Consider the following 25,023-nt stretch of genomic DNA (forward strand, 5'->3'; position numbering starts at 1 on the left):
TGCATATATTATTATTCATTTGCCAAGTACATGTGTACATATGTATATATTTATATATAGTATTTTCATTTCCAAAAAAAGATAGTTGAAACTGCTATTGACATGTGCAGAAAATGACCCTATATCTAGTTTTCGTATATATATGCATTTATTGTTTTCCTGCCCTAACTTTTATTGAATTTTTTCTCCTGTTTTCTTTATTTCTTTGTACTCCTTAATTTCTATACGTTTTTGACGCAATAATGCCGCTGTATTAGGATGATGCACGGGAGGGCTACTTCCCATAAGCTATGCTTCAGCCCTCCCGCTTCTACTAATTTTGTTCATCTTTGTGTGTATGAATTATACTTTATTTGTTTTTTGGATGCATCTGCATAGTCCGCCTATAGGAAGAAACGGCCCTGGAAGTAAGGGATAATGTGTGGAAAACTGTGGGAAACAACCCTAATGAATCCAAACGAGTTGTCCATCTTTTTCTTTCCTTAATTGTCTTTTGTCTTTCCTCTCAGTCTGTTCTGCCCTCAGGAGAACACAGAGGAGGCTCTGCTGCTGCTGCTGATCAGCGAGTCCATGGTAAGACACACCAGAGTACATTTACTCAAGTATTGTACTTAAGTGCCAATTTGAGGTACTTCTACTTGGATGGGTAGGTTTCTTTAATGCCACTTTAGACTTCTACTCAACTACAATTCAAAGGGAAATACTTTACTCAACTACATTTATCTTAAAGCTTCAGTTATTCGTTACTCTATGTATTCTGATTTCTTAAAATACAAATATGAAATGTATAAATAAAACAAATTAGCTAGCCCTATTCAAGAACACCTGGACAAAAAGACAATTTAATAAATTAGCAGATTAAAACAATAATATTTTGCACCTGTACACATTTAAGTATTTTTTTAAAAATTAGAATAATTTTGAGTTTTTTTGTGTCCTTTTTTCAATTTTATTTAAATGTTTTCTGCATTGGGTAATTTTAAATGAAATACTTAAAAAATACATATATTACTACTTTTTTATTTGTAATATAGTAATTTTACAGTGTGGTATCAGTACTTGTACTTAAGTTAAAGATCTGAATACTTTCTCCAACACTATTCAGACTGGAAATAGTTGGAAATAATATTCCACTCACCTCGTTAAACCATGTTCCATTTCTAAATCTCTGTATTTGTGTGTGTGTGTTTCAGGCTAACCGGGACGCCGTCCTCAGCAGGATCCCTGAACACAACAATGATCGCATCATCAGCCTGCAGTCGGCCTCGGTGGTGTACGACCTGCTGACCATCGCTCTGGGCAGGAGGGGGCAGTACGAGATGCTGTCAGAGGTGAGCTGTCCCTCTGTGGTGATAGAGAAAGTGTTAAAGCCCAATCCCATAATAATACACCCACATTAAAACACCCTAAATCTCCTTTTGGTCCATTCCTCAAACAAATAATGTTTTATTACAATCCAATTGAGATGTGTCCTGTTTCTGCAGTGTCTGGAGAGAGCCATGAAGTTTGCCTTCGAGGAGTTCCACCTGTGGTACCAGCTCGCTCTATCGCTAATGGCTGCTGGGAAATCAGCGCGGGCCGTTAAAGTCCTGAAGGAGTGCATCCGTCTGAAGCCCGACGACCCCACCATCCCACTGCTGGCTGTCAAGCTGTGTATCGGACCCCTACACTGGGTAAGGAGGACCCTCCTGCACACTTAAACCCACATGTTCTACACATCTTTGGTGAAGTTTTCTCAAGCTACCATGCTGATATTATAGTTTTGAATATTTATTTTCAGCAGTTCTAATTTTTCTTACATTTTGAATTTTCTTTTACATTTTTAGATTAGTTTTAGTTAGTTTACAGAGTGTGAAAGGTTTAGTTTTAATATATATTCAGTTTTCTTTGGGCCAAGTAGAATATCTCGATATTTATACATTCAAATGAATGGTGTCAAAATGGCCATACATTTTATTTTTTAATCAATTCTCTTTTATTACCAGCCACAACTGTTTATTTGATCAGATACATTTATCTTAAAGCTTGAGTTACTTGTTACTTTAATAATTCTGATTTATTCAGAAAAATCTCAAATAATATTTTATAGTTTGTGAAGAATTGTGTCAAAACAGCCACAATGTTGAATCATTGTGCCGCCTTAGTGTCCAATGTAAAGCAACTGCGGCATATTGAGCTCTCCTTCAATATAGAGCTCGATCTTCACTTCATAAAATGTGTAGTCTTTCATTACAAGATAATATTGTTCATGTTTTACTCACAATGTTTGTTGTCATTGTATAATATACCACGTTTAGCTAATATGTTAGCTTACCCTAAACACCTTTATAATAATCAAATCTTTCTCCGTTCCTTCTCTCCTTATATATCTACCTTCTCCCATAATGCAGCTGGATGACGGGGAGTGCTTTGCCAACATTGTGATTGACATGGGGGAGAAAGCAGCAGAGTTCAGAGCCAAAGGCTACCTGGCCATTGGGCTGGTGTACAGCCTGAAAGCCACTGACGGTAAGTCTCTGTGGGTTTATGACACCTTACTTAAAGATAGTGTCATTGTGAATGATAACAACAAGTAAAGCAAGCAAGGTTGTCTTGCATTGAAATCTTTTGTTGAGGTAAACCTAGCTAGGATTTTCTGTTATTATATATTATGATGTCCGCCCCCTAAAATAATCATTTTATTCAAAATAGGGATTATTAGATTAGGTGATTTAGTCTTTTTTTTGCTACAACCCTTAAGGAAGTCTCATATCTCATGTAAAAATGATTTTTAAAAACACACACGATAGAGCTTGCCTCCATTTTTGTTTCTTGTTCTCTATAAAATGCTTCCACATATACACATCAAGACATCCAATGCTACAATAGAAATGGTCATAAGACTGTCGCACTTGTATTACTGTATACATCTTCCTGCCTGCATCCTGCCTCCTCTTCCTCTCCCTGACTCTGTGCCTCTGCCCCCCCTCAGCCTCGTTGCGGAGCACGCAGGAGGAGTACCAGAGGAAAGCTTTGGGAGCCTTCCAGAGGTTGGGCCTGAGCCACGCTGCGCTCTCTTTTCTCTTTCACTCCCACACCTCCCTCAGAAGGACGCTGTCGCAGCACTAACTGCTGCTCAGCCGAAAAGAACGCAACCTGTTTGTTATTCAAACCCTATGTCTGTCATCTGTGTACACACTATATATGGGTATACTGTCTTTCCATAAACATGTCCTCAAGCGGAAGGAAACACACCCATAGCTCAAACACAGAGGCTATTTTAACACATGTGACACATCCTACTGAAGAGTGATTTGTAGCTATAATAATATCTAATAATAAGGTAAACAAATAATTGAATATATAGACTCAAGTGGTGAAATGTATCAAAGTACATTTATGCAAGTTTTGCTCTAAAGTAGAATTTGATCCAGTTGTACATTTGATTCTGCATCCTATGGTGGCCAACTGGTGAAAACGCCCTTCAAAAACCCAAAATATCTCAGATAGGAGAAATGCGCTGCAGCTCAGAAGCGATGTAAATATAAAACCAACACATTGCAAATATAGAAACATCTTTACCAGTTTGACAACACGTGCGCTGGCACATTTGCGTTTTTAAAAGTGCAATTGGTTCAACGTGACAAAGCACTATATCAAAATGACCTGATATTATTATATGCATTTGTTGCTGATACAAAAAAAAATATTAGTATTTTATAATTTTATAATATTGTGAAAAGAGCAATTCTGCATACTGAGTACATTTACTTTTGATATTTGAAGTACATTTTGCTGATAAAACTTATATTATTCTGCTCATGTAAAAAAAAACGTTGGGACTTTTACTTGTAGTGTGGTATTTTAAGACCATATTGTTTCTACTATCTGAGTACTAGGCAGAATGTGCTTTTATCACATTTGTATAATGCTGCAATACAACATGGTCTTATAGTGGGTCATTCTGCTGATTTGATGGCGTGAGAGTTTCTAACTGAGTCTTACATTTGAAGATATCCCTCGGTTTGGTTTTCTAAACCAATCTATTGTTATGCAATGTTTGCTACTTTTATACTGTTCTGCTACTGCAGCAACCCAATTTCCCCCCCGGAGATATTTTTAACGTTTCATATCTTCTTATTTAACGTATTAATTCAACTCCTCTCTCTTTCTCCAGATCTCAGAGTCTGTCTCCCACTGACCATCTCGCAGCCTTCTACCTGGCGCTGCAGCTCGCCGTCTCCAGACAGGTAGCACCTCTCATGTGGTGACAACGGAAGTCAGAAAATGACATTCCTGTCCATTTACAAAGTGTTTTTCTACCCCAACTGTAGTTCCAACCTGTAGTCTGTATATGTGTGTGTGCGTAGATCCCAGAGGCTCTAGGCTACGTCCGACAGGCGCTGCAGCTCCAGGGCGATGACGTCCACTCCCTCCACCTGCTCGCCCTGCTGCTCTCCGCTCAGAAACACTACCACGACGCGCTCAATATCATAGAGATGGCTCTGTCCGAGTACCCCGAGAACTTCAAGTGAGACTCACACACTTACCGCAACACATTAAAGTGTCTTTTTTCTGTGGCTGCTCTCTGATTGTGTGTGTGTTGTAGTCTGCTGTACACCAAGGTGAAGCTGGAGTCCATGTGTAGAGGACCGGAGGAAGCTCTGCTCACCTGTAAACACATGCTGCAGATCTGGAAGAGCTTTTACAACCTCACTAACCCCAGGTATACACACACACACACACACACACACACACACACACACACACACACACACACACACACACACCCCCTCAATGCAAATTCCAGTCCTGACAATTGTTTTGCTTTCATTCATTCAGTAGCTATTAACCATATTGGGTTTGCTCCAAACAAATGTAAAGGATGTCTTCGAGGATGAAGACTGAATTTGTAATTTATAAAGCTCTGCAGATTCTTTGTGAATGTAGACAAGGAGGCAAATGGTTACAAAATGATGTTTTCACAATGTTGTAAAAGATGATTTATTATGTCAAATATGTCGTTGAAATCACACAACAGCAGCATATTATTAGCAAACATAATTTGGCCTATGCTTAAAAAAACCATTTAATTTACCTTTCATTTCAGAATGTGTCTCTGTTCTGTATGTGGCACTTACATTGGTTGGGATTAAGGATAGCTAAATATTAATATAATAATAATAGCATCAGCTAAATAAAATGTAAGGTAATATAGCATTTATGATAGTATGACCTCAAATCCTTGTAAATAAATAAATATTTGTATTGCTTATTATTGTGTGCAACGTTAAAATATATTTATATTTCTAAGATGCCCTACCTACGGCTGGGGGATATCGAGGAAATCAAATATCCCAATATTTCTGATCTAATACCTCCAAATCGATTTTACAATGATATTTTAGGGTTGACTATCGGTGATAATATTTCACAAAATATTTAAACAAGGATTTTTGACAAAAAAATATTAGGTATGTGCATATAATGGATATTTGGGTAAGAGCAACTAATGGCAACAACCAGAACAGTAAGGCGAGCTCTGATGACATCACTTTATTGTAATGCAGATTTTGAAAACAAGGAAAAGACATTTATGAGATTAACAATATCCAAAATGTAGGACATTATCTAATCTATAGCCGAGCTATAGCCCTACCTATAGTTGAACTTGCAAAGAACTCAATTGCTTATCAACCCAGGTGTGTGTACACGTGTGTGTAACCTCATGTTCCTGATGCAGTGATTCTGGCCGTGGCAGCAGTCTTCTGGACAGAGCCATAGCAGACAGACGGCAGCTCAACGCCATGACCCTGCCTGACTTCAGCGACCTAGACACAGGTAGAAACACACACACACACACACTTAATAAACACACACACAGATGACCTCAAGACTTCCCCAGTGAAAAAACTCCAGTTGTGCACAGTTCATTCATCTTTTTTGTAGTTTTATTTGATGATATAATCATAAAAATTGAATTAAAGAGGTCCTTCATGTTATTATATGTATCACCTTTTTCTACTTATTATATCAAAGGAAAACATTTCCTGCTCTTGGTTTAATTGATTGCCTCTTCAGTAACGTTATTTTTATAAAGTTATAATTCTTGCTTTATCTACGACACCAGTTTTCTCAAGAATTATTATTAATTGAACTCTGTTTTTGTTTCCTTTCTTTTTTGTAGTCTCAGGTTCTTCTTCATCCCACTGTAGTTGTGAACCCGTCTCCCCCACTTCCCCTTCCACCATTTCCACACTCTCCTCCCCTCTGTCCTCCCCCACTTCCCCTTCCACCATTTCCACACTCTCCTCCCCTCTGTCCTCCCCCACTTCCCCTTCCACCATTTCCACACTCTCCTCCCCTCTGTCCTCCCCCACTTCCCCTGTCTTCATCCTCCAGCCTCCTCCTCTCCCTCCACACAGAAACGTATCCTTCCTCTTTCCTGCTGGCCCTTTACCTCCTCATCCTCCTCCCCATCTTCCTCCTCCTCTTCCTCCTGCGCCCACCAAGGACAGGACTCACTACTTTTGCAACCACATCAATCTCCGTCAGCTCTCCAATTGTAATCCCCCTCTGCGTCCACTCTGCCTGTAGCATGGTGTGGAGAGTGACCTAAAAGAAAACCTGTTGGTGATCGGCTTTTTAATGAACTTGTGTGTTCCACGCTGGTTCTCCACAGCATGTTGATATACGTAGAGGATCTGCGGCTCAGGACATTGTCAAAGTTGAGCAACTGTCGAATGATCTTACTGATGTTGCTGATGTATGGAAGCCCTGAGAGGCAAAACTAATATTATGATGATCATTTTCTGACTAATCTTAAATCAGTTCATTTTATCCCTAATTTTCTCACTCAGTGCTCCTCCGCATTTAAGATGTTTTTATTAAAAAAATATTATTTTGTATTATTAAATTCCTCACTACACTGAAGAGGAAAGTACCATCTTTGTATAAGTGTATCTTATCGTATAATGGCTTACATTCTTTGTTGCTATTCAACAGAGAGAATATATATATTTTCATATATACGTTTATTATGAAATGATAGCTACCTCGCAGAGTATTTCCGGATATTATAAAACAAATTGCAATAACCCACACCGTAATCTGCCCGACAGCCATGATGACTAAATGATTAAAGAATGTATCCAGCCTATTGAGGTGATTAAATAGGTGAATCTTGAATTTGAGTCTTCATGGAGGACAAGTCTATAACTAAACTGACTAACTGTTAATACTGGATGTGCTTCAGCTTCACAGGTAGTTCTCAGTCGTGCTGTGAATCTCCGCGTGTTAACATGGAAAACAAAAGCTTGAGCTTTGATGCTGCTGTAGTTTTGTGTTTTTTCGGCTTACTCTACTTACTACTTAGGTCTCAGGTGAACTTAGGCACTTTAGTTTATCTCCACACCACTACGTTCCACATAGATAACAAAGATTGTCGCTTTAAAGGTGACATGTCATGCTTTTCCGGTTATTACCCGTCCCCTTGTGTGTTATGAAGGTTTTTATGCATGTAAACGGTGTGCAGAGTCAAAACCCTCAAAGTACACCCTGTAGCGAGTAAACTCTAATACAGAAAATACCTCCCCAAAACGCCTCGTTGGTGATACGTCATCATCCATTTGATTCTTCCGGGTACGCATGATGTCATGTCGTCCCCGGAACGAAATGGACCAATCCGTGGAGCCGTTACGTTACGTCCGCGGAGCCGTTACGTTAAGCCCCCGCTGATTGGTCCAAATTGACCAATCCACGGACTTCCTCTGCAGACCCATTCTCACAGCGTTTATCAACCTTTTTCTTACTCAATATCAAGCCACACTTATTGTTTTTACTTCGGCTGTGACTTTGTGTGTGCTCAGGGTGAGTTTGGCTGTGTTTCGCTGTGTATCACTAAACAAGGAAATCACACCTCCACGGAGCTTAGCGCGATTCACAACGTCCCGACTGGTCCCGACCAATAGGAGCACACTGGGCTCACAGGGAGGGGGGGCAAGAGCTGCAACGAGCCGTTTAGTGGAGAGAGTGAATACTGCTGAATACACATACTTTACAGAGATGCTGTATGCGAAACCAATGTGAGTTTGGAAAATCGCACAGTATAAATCTATTCTAGTAGACCTCAACAATGGAATTATGATCAGTGGAAATGGCCATGACATGGGACCTTTAAATGAACACAAGGATACTGAAATCCGTTGAGTTCTCTTTTCATTGTGGATATACACAATAGTTTTACATACAGCTTTACTGTCTCTTCACATCTATCTACTTCTCCCCTGGATATGTGTCTCTTGTTTGTGTTCATTTTCTGCATCCTCCTCCTTTCTCTTTCTATTTCTGTGAGGATATTACATTTGAGCCAACATCAATTTGTCTTGTTTCCAACCTTATGTTGTCTCTCTATGTTGCCATCTCTTATACTAATGATGTTTGGACTGAAAATAATGGTTGTAATTGGCTCCAGAGCTTGATTTTTTTTCAGTCAGCAAGAGGATAATTACAGTATATTATTATATATAGTTACTCTGCACTACCTCATTTTGAGATATCATGAACCTAAGAAAATTCAAGCCAAAGAATCCTCTTTCGACACTACATCACTGTGTAACACTCGCGCTTCTATTGGCTAGCGCTCCAACACATTGTACGTGATACAATGTCATTCCGGGTGATCTCTAAGCGGTTGAACAATCACAACAGAGCCGACCAGCTATCCAATCAGAGCAGACTGGGCTCTGGTTTCAGACAGAGGGTGAGAAGAGGTGCTGCAGCACAGGCAGTATGAGAAAAGTAAAGATCTTTTTGAACATTAAAGCATGGAGACATGTCAAAGCAGAAAATACAAATATTAACCTGAAAATGAGCAGAATATATCCTATTCAACATTTATGGCTGTATATGTACATACAGTATGTGCTCATAAGTAAGCATTTATTTGAAAAGATTACAGCATATTATAGATCAAGTGGAGGCAGCATTTGATCTAAAAGTAAAGAATAAAAACCTCTTCGACCTGCACTACTATCGTCTTTATGGCAATCTTTTGATATCGTACTTATTTGGATATTTCCTCTCTGTCTCTTCCTTTTTTTCAATCATTAACAATCGTATTTCTGTTTTCTTCCCATCCTCCATTGTGTCAAGGCGGCTTTCAGGACGCTAGCACTCTTGGTTTTTCCTCCATGTTTTCTGTTTGTAAGTAGCCATGTAACCTCCATCTGACCTTCTTTTTTCCATCCATTGTTCCGTCCATCCTCCGGTCCCAGTTGACCTTCTCTTTCCTGATGAGGTTCCGATATATGTACATTATCTTTAGGAAGGAAAAATGTACATATATCCTCTGCTTTAACGTGATGTCCGCAGCCAGTTTTCAGGAGAATTGTACTGAATTGATATCAAGTTGATGGTATTTGATTTGAAAGGAATACAACGACTTAAAGGAATATAACGTGATAAAAGCAAAAAAAGAGCAAATGCTGACAGAGGCATAGGCAATATGAACATTTGAGGTCACAATATCCTGGTCATAGTGGTAGACATACACGATCTTATCCTGACAATCATCAAATTGTGAAAAACACAATAAATTAGTATTCTATGACATGTTAACATTCTCAACAAAGGGTATTTTAACCCATTCTCACTAGTCAAAATAAAATGGCACTAAACATACTGGAATCACTTTACCTTACTTTTTGATTAGAAACAAACATTTGTTGCACACGTGTGAAAACAAGTTAACAGTGATTTTAGTGAATAACTATGATCTGATATGAAGGATCTGAATTCTGTCGTTTTAACAAAGTCATATAATTAGTGCATATCTAACAAACTCTAATGGAAAGGTTTTTAAATCAAGCGATAGCCAATTGATCATCTTCTTAAAGAGAAACGTTTTTGTTTTTTTTACATCTGTACATTTGTTCCTGTCAGTCAGTGTATTCCTTTGATTCAGTGAGCAGCTTTGGTGCATGTGTTGCTGTGTGAAATGCCCACATGTTAGGCACAAGGCACGGCAGGAGGCTTCCTACGTAGTCTGCTAGCAGATCTCTAATGGCACCAAGTGAAAACTTCTATATATTCTAAAGAAAGTCTCATGGTTTTGTCAGTATTACAAAACATCCAGTTCATAGATTGATTTGAATATAAGGGCCACAAAATGGTCAGAGTGAAAGCAATTCATAAGAAAATATACAGCATCACTACTTCTGTTCCTCTCAATACAACTCCAACTAACCGCTGATGTAATAGCACTTTGTTCTTTCACTGACAAGGCCATATGTCCTACCGTCTGTCTATAAGCGTATCACTAAAAGCCAACAACAACAGTGTAGAAAAGTAAAAGGGGTGGATGTGAGGGAAACAACATGTTGGATATTGATAAATGGAGAGATTGATAAAACACTTAAAATTGGGTTTCTTCTGTATTATTCAACCTACCTTCTATATACCCCAAAACCCCCCTGCCTTAAAGGCCTCCATTGGACTCCTTTGTTTACTTCAGTAAGATACTGACATCACTCGGGCTTCTCTTGGCTAGCGCTCCAACACATTGTACGCGATAAGCGGGACATCTCTAAGCAGTTGACCAATCACAACAGACCCAGCTATCAAATCAAGCCAATTAAAGGCTTGCCATGGGAAAAATAGTCTTTTATAGTCCCTTGCCTATAGAGGTCACAAACAAAAAAAAACTGTCTCCAATAGGCAAGGCAGGGTCTTCTCATAATTATGTAGAAGAGACGCTCATGCTCTCAATATCAATTCTGCTCAACTTTAAAGCTCACCTATTATGCTATATTTGAACAATATATTATAGGGCCATATCTTTAGAAAAATGTCTCTGAAGTGTTTTGCTCAAAGTACCAAACAGATCACCCATTGTGGCCATGCCTCATACCCCTCTATTTCAGCCCTGTTACAAAAGTGCTGATTCTGGGTCTGGCCCTTTAAATGTAACCGAGCTGCTGCTGGCCACGCCCCTTTGGAGCGTCCACATGCAAGCAGTGAGCTCTGTGAAGAGAAGACTCTCTACCAGCAGAAACTCAGCTGAACACTGCCGTGATTAAACGCTGTATTATGTTCCAAACCACATCAAGCATTATTTCTGAAACAGTATGGAGCTCAAACGTTTTCTCTCTCGCCGGTTGACCATAAGGACAGTACTTTTTATATCCGGCTTCTTTACACATATTCTCTCCAGTACAGCGTTAGCTCTGAGTGTTAGTGATGCTTGCTAATGTAAATGTAAAACTATATTACTTCTAAAACACATTGTGCATATTCAAATCTTCTCTTTTTATCCTCGTCTCACTTGTCTTTTACACATGGTTACTTCCTGTCCCTTAACACCCCAACACACAGCTCATGTCATTGTAGTTGAAAGAGTATTTTGGACCATAGAGAACAGAATAATAGGAGAAGGGGATGGGAGATGTTTTATTAAAGTAAAGCTTTTATTTTGGCGAGCTTCGACCATTCCCCATTTTTATTTTAGTCCATGTTCAGGATATAAAAAGCGCATATTTATATAGTTATATAATCACTGCAGGCTGTAAATGACGTGACTTAAAAACCAAAAAGGTCGTCTACCACATTAGACTAGCACTAGCATTTTTACAAATGTAAAGCATAATCAGTGTCTGTATTTTACAGCATTTATTGAAAAGAACAAAACGATTTAAAATGTTCAAATTATAAAGATTGTATAGTTCTCAAAATGTAACGAAATCTAATTTGCACACAGAGAACGGATCTTAGTGGATTTAGTCATCAACGTTCAGTTAATATTTATCAATGCAATGTATTAAAAATATACGTGTTTAGACGTTTTTATCCTAATCTACGGTGGCCAACAAGTGCAAAAAACTGCCCAAAACATTTCCATTAGGAGAAATGCCCTGAAGTTTCAACAACGCTGCAAATAAAAAAGCACACAATTGTGCCAAAACACGTTTCATAAAAGGTCAGATCAAAGTGGATTTATTCATACATTTTCAGTCAAATTGATCAAAGTCATGGATAAAAATATACCTTTTCAAGACATTTTTACATTATTTTGGTTAACGTACGAATCAGAAAACCCATAAATGGTCATTTTAACTACATTTGTTTTGTGCAGGATATGATCAAATATTACACCAGAAGACGTATTATGCTTGGCTTTCACAGATCTGCAGTGTGCTCCTGCAGTCCCGTGTGGTGGCCATTTTGCCTCCCTGTTATAATGTAATCCAATTGCAGAGACAAAATGTGAGACGCATTTACTAATCATCTGAGTGCAGGTTGATGCGGTGTTTATGCATGGTTGTGCAGAAATTAATCCATTTAAACCTGGTTAATCCAGGGGGCATAACACTGTGTGTTGCAGCGTGTGGAATGGTGTGGACTGATTGAAGGCTTTAGAGCAGGAACAGGAAGCTGCGAGCCTAGAGTTGTGAGCTTTACCCAAACACTCCAGATTTCACTTCCTGTTTCTGGGAAATCTGATATTGTTTGGTAGAATTAAAAGCTGCTGTGTGCTGCAGTAGTTAGTCAGTACCTGCAGGAGATGATGGTGTATAATGTTTGGATGTCCTCCCTCCAGGCTCAGTTCATGCTACGTCTATAGCAGCCAGTCGCGTAGAGCAGGCTCTGTCCGAGGTGGCCTCCTCCATGCAGAGCAGTGCCCCCAAACACGGACCCATGCACCCCTGGATGACCCTGGCTCAGATCTGGCTGCACGCAGGTATGTAGGCAAACCAACAGGCCGCTACACGCATGGAAGTGCAACAGATGTTCAAGTGTTTGGCAAGTGTGTACATGTTTGTGTCGGTCCAAAACATTTCCATCAGGAGAAACGCAGCCCCAGCTTAAAAAACGATGCAAATATAAAAACTAGGGCCGGGACTCGATTAAAAAAATTAATCTAATTAATTAGAGGCTTTGTAATTAATTAATCGAAATTAATCGCATTTTTAATCACATATAAATATTTGACCTGAGAACAGTGAGAAGCAATTTTTTTCACATGGATTTTAGTACACCATTAGGCGCATTCACACCGCAGTACTTTTCCCACAAAGGTTCATGAGAACTTAGTTCATGAGAACTCTTTGAACCTGGGGGAGGATTAGGCAAATGAAGCCGCTGACGTCACTTCTTCTTCTTCTGCTTTAGGTTTACTGGCAGGCCGCAAACCACTTCACGGCGTATACTGCCGCCCAAAGTCCCCGGAGTTGGGGACTGGCTTCAGTAGAAGCTGCTGGGAGTCCCAGCAGCTTCTACTGAAGCCTTCCGAGTAAATCGCCAGAACGCCGACACCTCCTCATCTCTACCGCTCCCATGTTTTATTTTGTGTTGCCATAAGTTAGTCTCTCTGCGTTTCTGCGCTGGGCTAATGCTAATAATGCTAATGCGAGGATAATAAAATGGCGGCTTCACAAAACTTTTTGGGAGTTTTACGGGGCGTGGTTTGCAAACCGCCCAGCCAATCAGAAATATAGCTCTTTTCTCAGAGCCGCACGAAAGTCCCTGCTCTCTAGCAGCTCTCTGCTCTCTAGCAGGGACTTTCGTGGGGGTAAAAAGGTTCTCATGAACTAATTTTAGTACCGGCTCTTTTTGGTGTGAACGCGATAAAAGAGGCTAACGTCCACGCTAGCTTCCACGCTAGCTGCTATATGTTTTGCATTGAGGTGATACTTGAGGCTTGATGTGCTGCGGTGATATGCGAATTCCTTTTTGCATAATTTGCACACAACCGTGCTCTTATCGACGCTTCCATCCGTCCGTTTTTTAAAACAACATTTCCCACTGTTGTTCACTGTGGTTTGTTGTTGTCTGAAGTCACGAACGTTAGTTGGTGCTCCAGTATAATCGGTACGCCTGAAACTCATCCAGTGAGAAACGTTCCGCGGTGCAAAAATAAGTGCGATTAAAATGCGTTAATTTTTGTGTAATTAATTAATCTTAATTAACGCGTTAAAGTCCCGGCCCTAATAAAAACACATCTTCCCCAACTTGACAACATGTGTTTAAGCTTCTTGTAGCGTTTTGTATTTGCAATGTTTCGTTTATGCAGTGCATTTGGTTAGTGTTTTCTAAATGCTGCGCATGCGTTGTCAAGTAGGTGAAGATGTTTCTTCATTTGCATGTGTTTTGGCAAATGTTTTGTTTTTATATTTGCATCGTATTTTAAGCTGTGGCGCGTTTCACCTAATGAAAGTGTATTGGGCTGTTGTAGCGCGTTTGCACATGTTGGCCACCATAGCTTTGATGTTATCTGCGATAACGACATTTTGTCATCAACGTTATCTGGTTTCTATCTTTTTTTCGCCATGATTTTAATTTGCAACAGGTGGACAGGTCAAAGCATAGCCTTCTCCATTTTAGGCAGTAATAAAGACGAAACCTCCGGAAGAGCACATGCGAATGATCTAATATGACTTAAGCATCAAAGATAATACAGAAACTATTTTGCTCAAATAATGGTAGGGACAATTCTGTCCTCTAAAATACTGAAAGGGACCGTCCTCCAAATGCCAAACTACGCCCTTGGTTTTACACAACAACACAAACAGTCTGTCTGCTAGTTCTCCGAATGATTGTCTTTTAGTACTAACATCAGCTCGTAGGGCGTAGGCAGATTAAATCACTTTTAGAGTACACTCCATTCTCATGTCTGCCTCCCCAGCAGACACAAACATAAGCAGTCTGAAGAGTATAATAAACAAACACACACACACACACTGTTTATCACTGAGGTGGTCATTTCCAGCCTGACGACACCGCTAATACAATCATCCAATCACAGGCCAGACGAGCAGACGGTTAGAAGTCATCTCCTCCCTCCGTCCCCTCCTCTGGTTGGTCTGTGGCTCTGCGCACGGTGCATTAGGCCACCTTGATGCTGAAACATTATAAAAAATGTAGCTTCGTTCTTTTGCGAATGTGTCATCACAATTATTACACTAAGCTGTCTGTCTGTGGCTTTTATTTTTAAATGCATCATTTCAGTTTGAGAGGTTTCAAAATGTAACTTGAGATGGAGCACTTTCACGTTGTGCCACACAATATCAGCATTTATGGGAATTGCAGTCTTGCTTTGACGAGGTGGTGGTTATATCGACTGCTATCTATTTGTTCAGTAAGTATACAGCTCTTCTTCTCTTCTTTATTCCTCTCCTTCCTGCCGATCTCTCAGACTACCCACCCCCCGTTTTTCAATCCCTCTCCTTTTCTCCCCACTTCCTCCTCTCATCTCTTGATGTTTTCCTGCTTCCTATTTGCCTTTATCCTCCACCTGCTTTCTTTTGTGTTGCTTTCATCACCTCCCTTTTCCTCTTATCCCATCTTTTTTATTATCCGTTTCTTCTTATCTATTTTCCTTCCATCCTATTTCTTTCCTGCCTACTCTTTACATTGGTCTCCCCTATCCTCCCCCTGCTTCCTTTTTTAGTTCTCATTACCCTTTCCCTCTTCTTTTGATCCGCGTCTCCTCCCGTCTCTCATACCTCATTTCCTCTTCTCTTATTTCCTTCCCTTCTCGTCTTTTTTAAGCTCCTTCCTCTCCTAATCTCTCCTTCCCCCTCTGATTATCGACCAGTCCTCTCACCTCTCCTAATAGCTCATCTCCTCTTTCCTTCTCTCCTTACACACCCTCTCCTCTTTCATTCTTTTTTTTAACTTCTGCTCTATCCTCCCCTGCTTCCTTTTCCAGCTCATCTCCTGTTTCCTCTTCTTTTATTCCCTCCCTTCTCCTCTTTCATTTTCTCTCCTTTCCTCTCTTGATCAATCCTCCAATAATACCCCTCTCATCTTTCCTTCTCTCCTCCTCCTGTCTCTCCTCCCCCTGTTTCTCCTCCTCATGATGTGTGGAACAGTATCGTGCTATTTGTGGATTTTACTCAAATACACTGATGTTAATAAGGCTGCAAATCTTACACTTTAGAAACGGGAAATGTTCTCTGATGTTTGGACCCCCCTCTCTTACAGCGGAGGTGTACACCGGCATGTCGAAGCCGGCTGAAGCCTCGGCCTGCACACAGGAAGCCTCCAACCTCTTCCCCACGTCCCATAATGTACTGTACATGAGGGGGCAGATCGCAGAGCTCCGGGGGAACATCGAGGAGGCCAAGCGCTGGTACGAAGAGTCGCTGTCCATCAACCCAACACACGTCAAGACCATGCAGAGACTGGTAACTCACACACACACACACACACTCACTCAACCACACACATACACACACTCAAACACATACACTCACTCAACCACACACACACACACACACACACACACACACACACACACACACACACACACAGCCACACACAAACACATCCCACAACAAACACACCTGGGGGTTTACTACGAAGCAGGATTTTCGCTTAGCCGGCTAAATTCAGGGAAAACTCCGGCTTTCCGGTCCTACGAAGCTGGTTCTCTTTTTAGCAGGCTAGATCTCCATGGTAACTTATGCTTAGCGGCTAACCTGGTCGGGACCAGGTTAGGTTGCAGGCTAAGAGCTCAACTCAGTGAAAGCACTGCCTGCTGACCAATCAGAGCTCAGTGTGCGGAGTTTAAAGCGATCAAGTCATATTACAGGAGAAAGGAAATACAGAAAAGCTGCCGTCGCAGGAAAGACGGCCGGCAAAAATCACCGACTGTGTGAACGTGAACATTAATAGAATATCACCTCCCATCTTCAGAGCAATCTGACTATTATAACATTAGCGTTAAGAAAGCTTACTTAAATATATGCCACAACATAAGTAACCGGATCAGAGTAACATTAAGTACAGTCCGCGGCATATCACTTCATAATGTATCATATATTTTCTTATCTGAGTCAGCTGAGCCGTATCTGGCCGTGCAACACTCACAGTGTCACAGACTGTATGCAGAAGTATTATTTTAAGCAACACATTAAGTTGACGAAACACTCAAATGTAATTAAAGTCAGATCGTGTCTTAGACGGCGCAGTGATATCATAAACCTGTTAATGTATGCATTCAAACACTTTTTCTTTTGCCAGCTGTATTCACCTTGCAGGTGCAGCTATGTGGCTTTGATCCTGGATAAAGTGTTTAAGTCATGGATGTTTAAAGTTTAACTTCTTCATATGTCTAATATTATAGTTCACTTTTCATTCAGGAAGTATGACGCTGCGCTGTCAGTACGCTTCTCCATGTCTGTGATTGGTCGAATGCTCCAGATACCACCCCTTTCATGTGAACGCGCACCTAACTAGATAGGAAACGGCTGGCTTGAGCGATCCACTTGATAACCCGCGTCGTAGTACCGTTTAGCGAGAACGCGTATGTTTTGGATTAGGCCAACCGGCTAATTTAAATATATCCAGGATAGGTTGAACCAGCTTCGTAGTACAGGCCTCAGGGTTTTCCTCACATTGATATCATAATATTGAATTGAAGTGTCCTGGTTTTAAAAGCTGCTTTACAGTAATGTAATTTAACATTTTGTCTTCTTGACCCACAAATGCATTATTCCACATTACTGATGAATATTTATCAAATGTAAAAAAGTCTAAATATTTCATCAAGGAACTTAAAGGTCGACCCCAGTACAGTATATCGTTCCAAAATCGATATTGCTGTATTTGGTTAAGAATCTTGTAAAATGTGATACTTCATATCGCCCAGACCTTATATAAACGTGGATGTTTTTTTAAAATACACAAAAAAAAGTAAAAGAAAAATCAAAGTGAGTGGTTTTCAGGAGTCCTTTGTGTGTACACCAAATTGATAAACTGATATAAGTCGTTATTTCACTCTCCTCTTCCTCTTCCTCTTCCTCATCCTCTGCTCAGGGTCTGATCCTCCACCAGCTGCAGCGCTACAGTCTGTCAGAGAAAGTGCTGCGGGACGCTGTGCAGGTCAACAGGTGTGTGTGTGTGTGTGTGTGTGTGTGTGTGTGTGTGTGTGTGTGTGTGTGTGTGTGTGTGTGTGTGTGTGTGTGTGTGTGTGTGTGTGTGTGTGTGTGTGTGTGTGTGTGTGTGTGTGTGTGTGTGTGTGTGTGTGTGTGTGTGTGTGTGTGTGTGTGTGTGTGTGTGTGTGTGTGTGTGTGTGTGTGTGTGTGTGTGTGTGTGTGTGTGTGTGTGTGTGTGTGTGTGTGTGTGTGTGTGTGTGTGTGTGTGTGTGTGTGTGTGTGTGTGAGATTGGAATTGACGTTATCATTATATTTAATGTCATTCACATTTATATTTCCCTTTCCTCTCTTCTATTTCCTTCTCTTGTTTCCTCTTTTTCTCCTCTGCTTCCCTTTTCTCATATCACCTCCTTTTTCCTCTCCGCTTTATTCCCCTCACCTCAAATGTTGTAATATTGTTTTCTCTTCTCTTATTTCCTCCCATCTTTTCCTTTTCCCTGCTTCCTTTTATCTCTCCTTCTCCTCTCCTACCCTCCTTCTGATCTTCTTGTACTCCCCTCTCATCTTCCTTACTCTCATCTCCGTCTTTCCTCATCTCCTTTTGTTCCTCTCCCCTGTCCTCACCCTGTTTACATTGATGTCTCTCTGTATCTCTTTCCTCTTCTCTTATTTCCTCCCTTCTCACTTCCTTCCATTTCCTCCTCTCCTCTTTCCTTCCCTCCTTTGTTTACACCGGTTTCCCTTTTCATTCTTTCTCTATTTTCCTCCTATCCTCTCCCTGCCTCCTTTTCTCTCATGTCACCTCGCTCTTACTCTCGTCCTTATCCCCCTCTTCTCCCATTTCTCCTTTTACACCTGTTTTCTCTTCTCATACGTCCTCCCAACCTCCATTTCTCCTCTTTCATTCTCTCTCTTCCTTTCCTCCTCTCCTAATTCTCTTGATCTCTCCCCTTCCCTCCGATTATACAACTCTCCTCTCATCTCCTATAACATCACGACTCCTGTTTCCTCCTCTTATTTCCTCTCCTCCCCTTCTCTCCCATACTCCTGCTTTCTCTTCTCCTCTTTTGTTTCACTCTCTCCTCCCCCCTCAGTACGGCTCATGATGTGTGGAACAGTCTAGGGGAGGTGCTGCAGGCTCAGGGAAACGCCGCTGCGGCAACCGAGTGTTTCCTGACCGCGCTGGAGCTGGAGGCCAGCAGCCCCATCCTGCCCTTCACCATCATCCCCCGAGCACTTTGAGACACACACACACACACACACACACACACACACACACACACACACACTAAGGCACAAATGATGGACCTGCATGCACTTGCACAAGGTTTTTCTCCTGTACCCTCACTGTAAATACACACACACACACACTGTATACAAATTGTAAACATAATTAAACATGTGCGCTTCCCCCTGTCCACCCACTCTTCCCACAATGCCTTGCTGTAACTGTGACCCCTGACCATGTGTGTGAGGCCATACATTGCTTGTGTATGTGAGACTGTCTGTGTCTGTGCATGTCTGTAATGTGTGCCAACATGTTCTATATTTGTGTGTGTGTGTGTGTGTGTGCGCGCGTTGAAAGTAAACGTAAATAAAATCCAACTTGAGTTCCCGCTCTGGCGCCGCTAGCATTCAGATGTTTACATTTTGTTTACATGTTATTTAGTCTGTTAATGTTTCCTTTATTAGCCAAATATTACTGATCACACACACACACACACACACACACACACACACACACACACACACACACACACACACAGGTTACCTTGCTGATCATACAGAGAGGTTCATGGTTACTGTGTTGCTGACTCAGCACAGCCAGGTCTAAATGCCAAAACACCGGCTGCATACACACAGGACATGAGATATAAATCTGCTGATGTCAAACTGATGGCTGTTCTTTTTTTTATTTTCGTTCAAGCACATGTTGTCTTATCTGTTTCAACTAACAAACGTTTAAATTGTCGATTAATCTGACAATTTCTTATGAGCTAAATCGTTTAGTCCAATATTTAAATGTTAAATGTAGTTTTATGGCAGTTGATATCTCAAGGGTAATCAATGTAATATGATTTGAAACAGAGAAAATAAGAACATCTGGATTTGAGAGGTTTTTGTGACATTTGTGCATGAGAAATTGCAGATTAAAAAGATGAATCCATTTTAAAGAGGCCCTGTTGTGCTTTTTGGGGGTTTCCCTTTTCTTCTACTGTGTTACGGAAAGGGTCTGCAAAGGCTCAAACAAGTGTGACATCACTATTGGCTAGCTCTCCAACACATTGTACGTGATGTATATCTAAGCGGTTGACCAATCAACAGAGCTAGCCAGCTAACCAATCAGAGCAGACTGGGCTCTGGTTTCAGACAGAGGGTGAAAAGAGGTGCTGCAGCACAGGCAGTATGAGAAGAATTAAGAGCTTTTGAACATTAAAGCATGGAGACATGTGAGAGTAGAGGCACTACATACAAATAAGGCCCTTTTCCTAAAGTTGACGATTATTTTACTGTCAATCGACCAATCGTTGCAGGTCGAGTGTACTCCCTTGTTTACTGATATTTCCATGACATTCTATACATTTGCATATGTTCCTAACATGTTCAATATTATTAACATTTTCCAAAAAAGGCTTCAAAGCTAAAGGCATTTTGTGAATAACGCTTTGGTATAAATGTTCTCATCTAACTCTCGTGAAAGAAGCATATTTCCCAAAATGTGAAAATGTTGCTGTAAAATAAAACCCTTTTCCATTTGAATTATTGTACATGTTTTACTTATTTTTTGTAAAGTATGTTTTTTATTTTATAGCATGAGCAGCTATAGTCCCATTAACTGAACACATAAGAGTGCCAAATGCAAATAGTCAAACAGAAATAATATAATGTTGCAATTTCATGTAAGTGCTGTAAAAACCTATACAAAAATGAATTTTGAACAAATTGTAAGTATGTAGTTATGAATGTGATTTTTTCTCTCAAAAATCTGATTTCCTTGTGTGTGTAAATGCAACTGGTTATAGTGTGTTCTGTGTCCTGCCAGTGTCACGTTAAACACCAGATAAATATTTGATTATACATGCAAAGGATTATTGTTGTATATTTGATTGTTCCAAGTGTATTGATATTGTTTTAGAAAGTCAATTATAATTCTATTTTCTGGAGAGCTATGTTACTGAGATGCAGTCGGTGGAATAAAAGGAGCTCGCTGAGTCCTTTGCTGTAAATTAATGACTGAAATTATAACGATGACAATGATAAAGATAATAAAAGTGGTTAAAAACATGCGAGACTTCTTGTCTGTCTGTTTTATTATGTTTGAACATAATAATAATATTGTATTTTTGTTTTATTGTGCAATAGATCAACAGAGCCAGCGTGCGAGAGTGGAAAAGTGTTCATTAAATCTGAAACAATTGTTTTGATTCAAGCATAGTATTATAATTAGGTCTGGGCAAGTTAACGCGTTATTATCGCGTTAAGGCGTTAAATCATTAATGCCAACAATTATTTATTATTATGTGTGTGTATCAGTATTGGCTTAGGGAGGGCGTCATCACGAATCTCAATCAATGAGAGCATTTTTTCAATATTCTAATTTTGGGTTCTCTCTAAACCGTAATCATCAAGATTAAAACACATCATATATAATATATGAGTTTCCCTTTTTAAATAGAAATACTGAAATTAATCAACTTTTCCACGATATTAAAATGTTTTGAGATTTAGCTGTAATCCTATAGTAACTAACTGGTAATTACTATTGACATCAAATCTGAAAACTCAGAGATGAAATTGGCGTTGTGCTTAGGGGGTCGACACGTAGATTGTAACAGTTAAGTATTCAAAGCTAGAAAAGTCTCCAAAACAGCAATTGGAACATGTGAAGTCATTAGAGAAAATGGTAGCAAGTCCTCCACCTCTCTTATTCTGTCTGTATGAGAACTGGATCATTTTATACATAGCCTACATGATTTCAGGCAATGTATTAAAGTGGAGCACAAATGTGTCCTGAAAACCCACAACATACTTTTTACCACTTCCTGTTCCCTCGTCTCGAAGTCAATTTATTGAACGTGTTTGTCGTTAAATGCCTGACATAAGATCTGGTGTTAACAAAACTGAAGAGATTACACGTTTTGTCCTACGATATAAAATACGTCAGTAAATACACTACTTTCAATTTACACATGGCATCTTCTATTGCTCGTCTGTCCGTCCTGGGAGAGGGATCCCTCCTCTGTTGCTCTCCCTGAGGTTTCTCCCATTTTCCCCTTTAAACTGGGTTTTCTCTGGAAGTTTTTCCTTGTACGATGTGAGGGTCTAAGCTAAGGACAGAGGGTGACGTATTGTCATACTGATATTCTGTACAAACTGTGAAGTCCACTGAGACAAATGTAACATTTGTGATATTGGGCTATATAAATAAACATTGATTGATTGATTGCCAACCGTGAATATCCGAAGCTACTATTTACTTTGACTGATTGAAAAATACACAACATGGTGTTATAGCTAATCCGCTGAAAAAAATGTGTTTAGTATTGTTTAACGTGTAGGAAATGGGAACCGCAGTGCATCGTGACCATTTTAGGAGGATAGCATAATTAGCAACCCTTGCAGGTGTCTATAGAGAGCATGGATGTATAATAAGAAGATAGAGAGGCGAAGCCCCGCCGATCTACTTCCGACCCATGGGACCTTATAGAGTGGCGAAGTCCCTCCCCTTCCGGTGGACCTCCATGGGACCTTATTTCGGAAAAATTATGTATTGAAGTCAATGGAGAGAGAGAAATATTATCTGTCGATCCCGTTTGAATTGTGCCACGAATTACACATATGATGTTTGTCAATTGAAAAGATAATTTTGCAAATAAAAAATGTGTCGTAAAACTGTGAAGTAAAACATTTGTTTGTGTGAAACGCTCAATGAACTACATCTCTGGTCTCCCCAAACAACACACGTCACCAAGATGGCCGTCACGATCTTGTCAACAAAAAACGATTGACTACCCTCACTATCACCACAATGAAACACGTCCAGAAGAATGTCATGCAAAGCTGCCTGCCTGCCTTCCTTTGATTCTCTCTGAACTGCTTGGTCTTTTTAATGTTTAAAGTCAACCATTTGTGCAGATAGCATGAAGTAGAAAAGATCGGCGATCGCCGATGCTAGCGTTAGCATTTCTCCCCCGGGCTTAAATTGTGTATTATAGAATGATCACACCGGTGACAGTACTCTTCAAAGGGTTCACGAAATATGGCTACTATTCTTACTGTTTAACATTTTGGGTTACTTAATGTTACTTCATATTAAGGCTAATAAAAATGACATGGCTGTAATGCTAACTAACGTGCTAGCTACTAGCTATGTAGCTAACCTAATCCAGCCACTCCTGGTCCTTTCATCAGACGGGAAGCGAAAGAACAAGCAAGACCCATTGCTGGTATGATAACAACCTGGTACTAAGCACACAGGCATCTTGTTAAAGTTATCTTATCTTAGCCAGCGCCATATATCCCATTCACACCAACGCAACTCCGGTTCAAGCTCCGTGCTAGAGCTTTTCAGGTTCTGAACCGGTTCTTCGGTTTAGCTCCGGCTCTTTTCACACCACACTGGTGCTGCGTCATTGCGTCATCCTTTGCGTCATGACGTAACCGTTTGCGTGCCTGCTTCACAAAACCAAACCGCGCGGAAACCCCTCACAGCCAGTGGCGGCGGGTCATTAGGGGCAGGTGGGGCACAGCCCCACCTAGTGTCAGAAGAAAGTATTACAAATAATGATTACAAAAAAATACTAAAAAATAAATAAAAAAACATATAAAATATATTTTAAGGTCATGTTTAATAATCTGATTCGTCTGTACATTTCTGTTTTAGTCTGTGTTCTTCTAATTAGTGTCTAGAGTGCCGTTTTGAGCTGTTTAGAGCCATGTGGGACAAAACCCGATCCTGCCCCTCCCTCTCACAGTCTAAGTGAACGGTGATTGTAAAAACTACACTGCGCATGCTCAGAGTATTTTTCTATTTAATGTGTGTGGCAAAAAAATAATGACCGTAGGGGCATAGTGCTCCCATCCCCACCATACGTCATCTCACATAATTCAGAATTGATTGGCTGTAAGTACTCACGTGTGCAGTGCTGCGAAACGTCACGTGTAGTTTGAAGAGGAGACGAGAGATAACATCTCGTAGCTAACATCACCAGCGATTAAAAGAAGTAAAAAACTGAAAGAAAATGAATGAAGTTGACCATTTACTGGAGCACACATTTGAGACACTTAGTCTCGGAGAGAAACTGGAGGTAAAGCGCCTCGGTGCCCACCATCCACCGGATTTCCAAATGGTCCAGACTGCGGGCAAAGTTAAACGTGGGTTTAACGCTGAGTGGTTTGCTAAAAAGAAATGGCTAACGGCGAGCATCCAGAAGAATTCCCTCTTTTGCTTTCCTTGCCTGCTTTTTGGTGAAGATCAAGGTACTTGGTCGAGGACAGGTTACAAGGACTTAAAGCATCTTTCGGAGAGGACAATGAAGCATGAGAGCAGCAACAGTCATTTGGAAAATGCCATAAAATTGGGATTACTTGGAAGGGTGAATGTTGCAGCTCAGATTGACAGCGCCTACAGACGCGGCATTGATTCTCATAATAGGAAGGTGGAAGAAAACAGGTACGTGCTTGGTCGGATCATCACCTGTATTAAACTGTGGGAAATGTGAGACAGCACTGCGGGGCCACAACGAGTCGGCGGACTCTCTGAATCCAGGGATATTCAGGTCAATTTTCGAGACAATGTGTGAGGGCGATTCCAGGCTTCAACGGCACTACGAAGCTCAGCTTGTTTTCAAAGGGACATCAAGCACCATACAGAATGAACTCTTGGACTGCATGTATGATGTGTACAGGGAGGAAATAGCCAAGCAAGTGGACAACACATCATTTGTTGCCGTTCAGGCCGACGAGACAACCGATGTCTCCTGTAAATCGCAAATGGTGATTGTGCTGCGATACATTATGCCTGACCTCACAGTTACAGAGCGTTTTTTGGAGTTTGTGGAAGTAAAGGACAAAACTGGTGTAGGTCTCTCTAACAGCATCAAGGCTGTTCTGGAACCCCTGAAGCTGAAAGAAAAGCTAATCGCTCAGACCTATGACGGGGCGGCCG

General features: G+C 40.5%; 1 protein-coding gene across 1 annotated transcript in view; it reads left to right on the forward strand.

The window, feature by feature from the left end:
• The window catches only part of ttc7b (tetratricopeptide repeat domain 7B), a 33,890-nt gene extending 12,750 nt beyond the window's left edge, over nt 1-21,140 (forward strand). Inside the window, 13 exon segments of the mRNA XM_034205974.1 lie at nt 510-573; nt 1,194-1,331; nt 1,485-1,673; nt 2,391-2,508; nt 2,972-3,029; nt 4,157-4,229; nt 4,350-4,510; nt 4,589-4,705; nt 5,723-5,820; nt 12,575-12,715; nt 15,961-16,163; nt 17,797-17,870; nt 18,950-21,140. Of these exon segments, the coding sequence (XP_034061865.1) occupies nt 510-573; nt 1,194-1,331; nt 1,485-1,673; nt 2,391-2,508; nt 2,972-3,029; nt 4,157-4,229; nt 4,350-4,510; nt 4,589-4,705; nt 5,723-5,820; nt 12,575-12,715; nt 15,961-16,163; nt 17,797-17,870; nt 18,950-19,097 (1,582 nt within the window). The 3' untranslated portion in view covers nt 19,098-21,140.
• The last annotated feature ends 3,883 nt before the right edge of the window (nt 21,141-25,023 follow it).

Source organism: Gymnodraco acuticeps, unplaced genomic scaffold (assembly GCF_902827175.1).
Source record: "Gymnodraco acuticeps unplaced genomic scaffold, fGymAcu1.1, whole genome shotgun sequence".
NCBI classification, from domain to species: Eukaryota; Metazoa; Chordata; class Actinopteri; order Perciformes; family Bathydraconidae; genus Gymnodraco; species Gymnodraco acuticeps.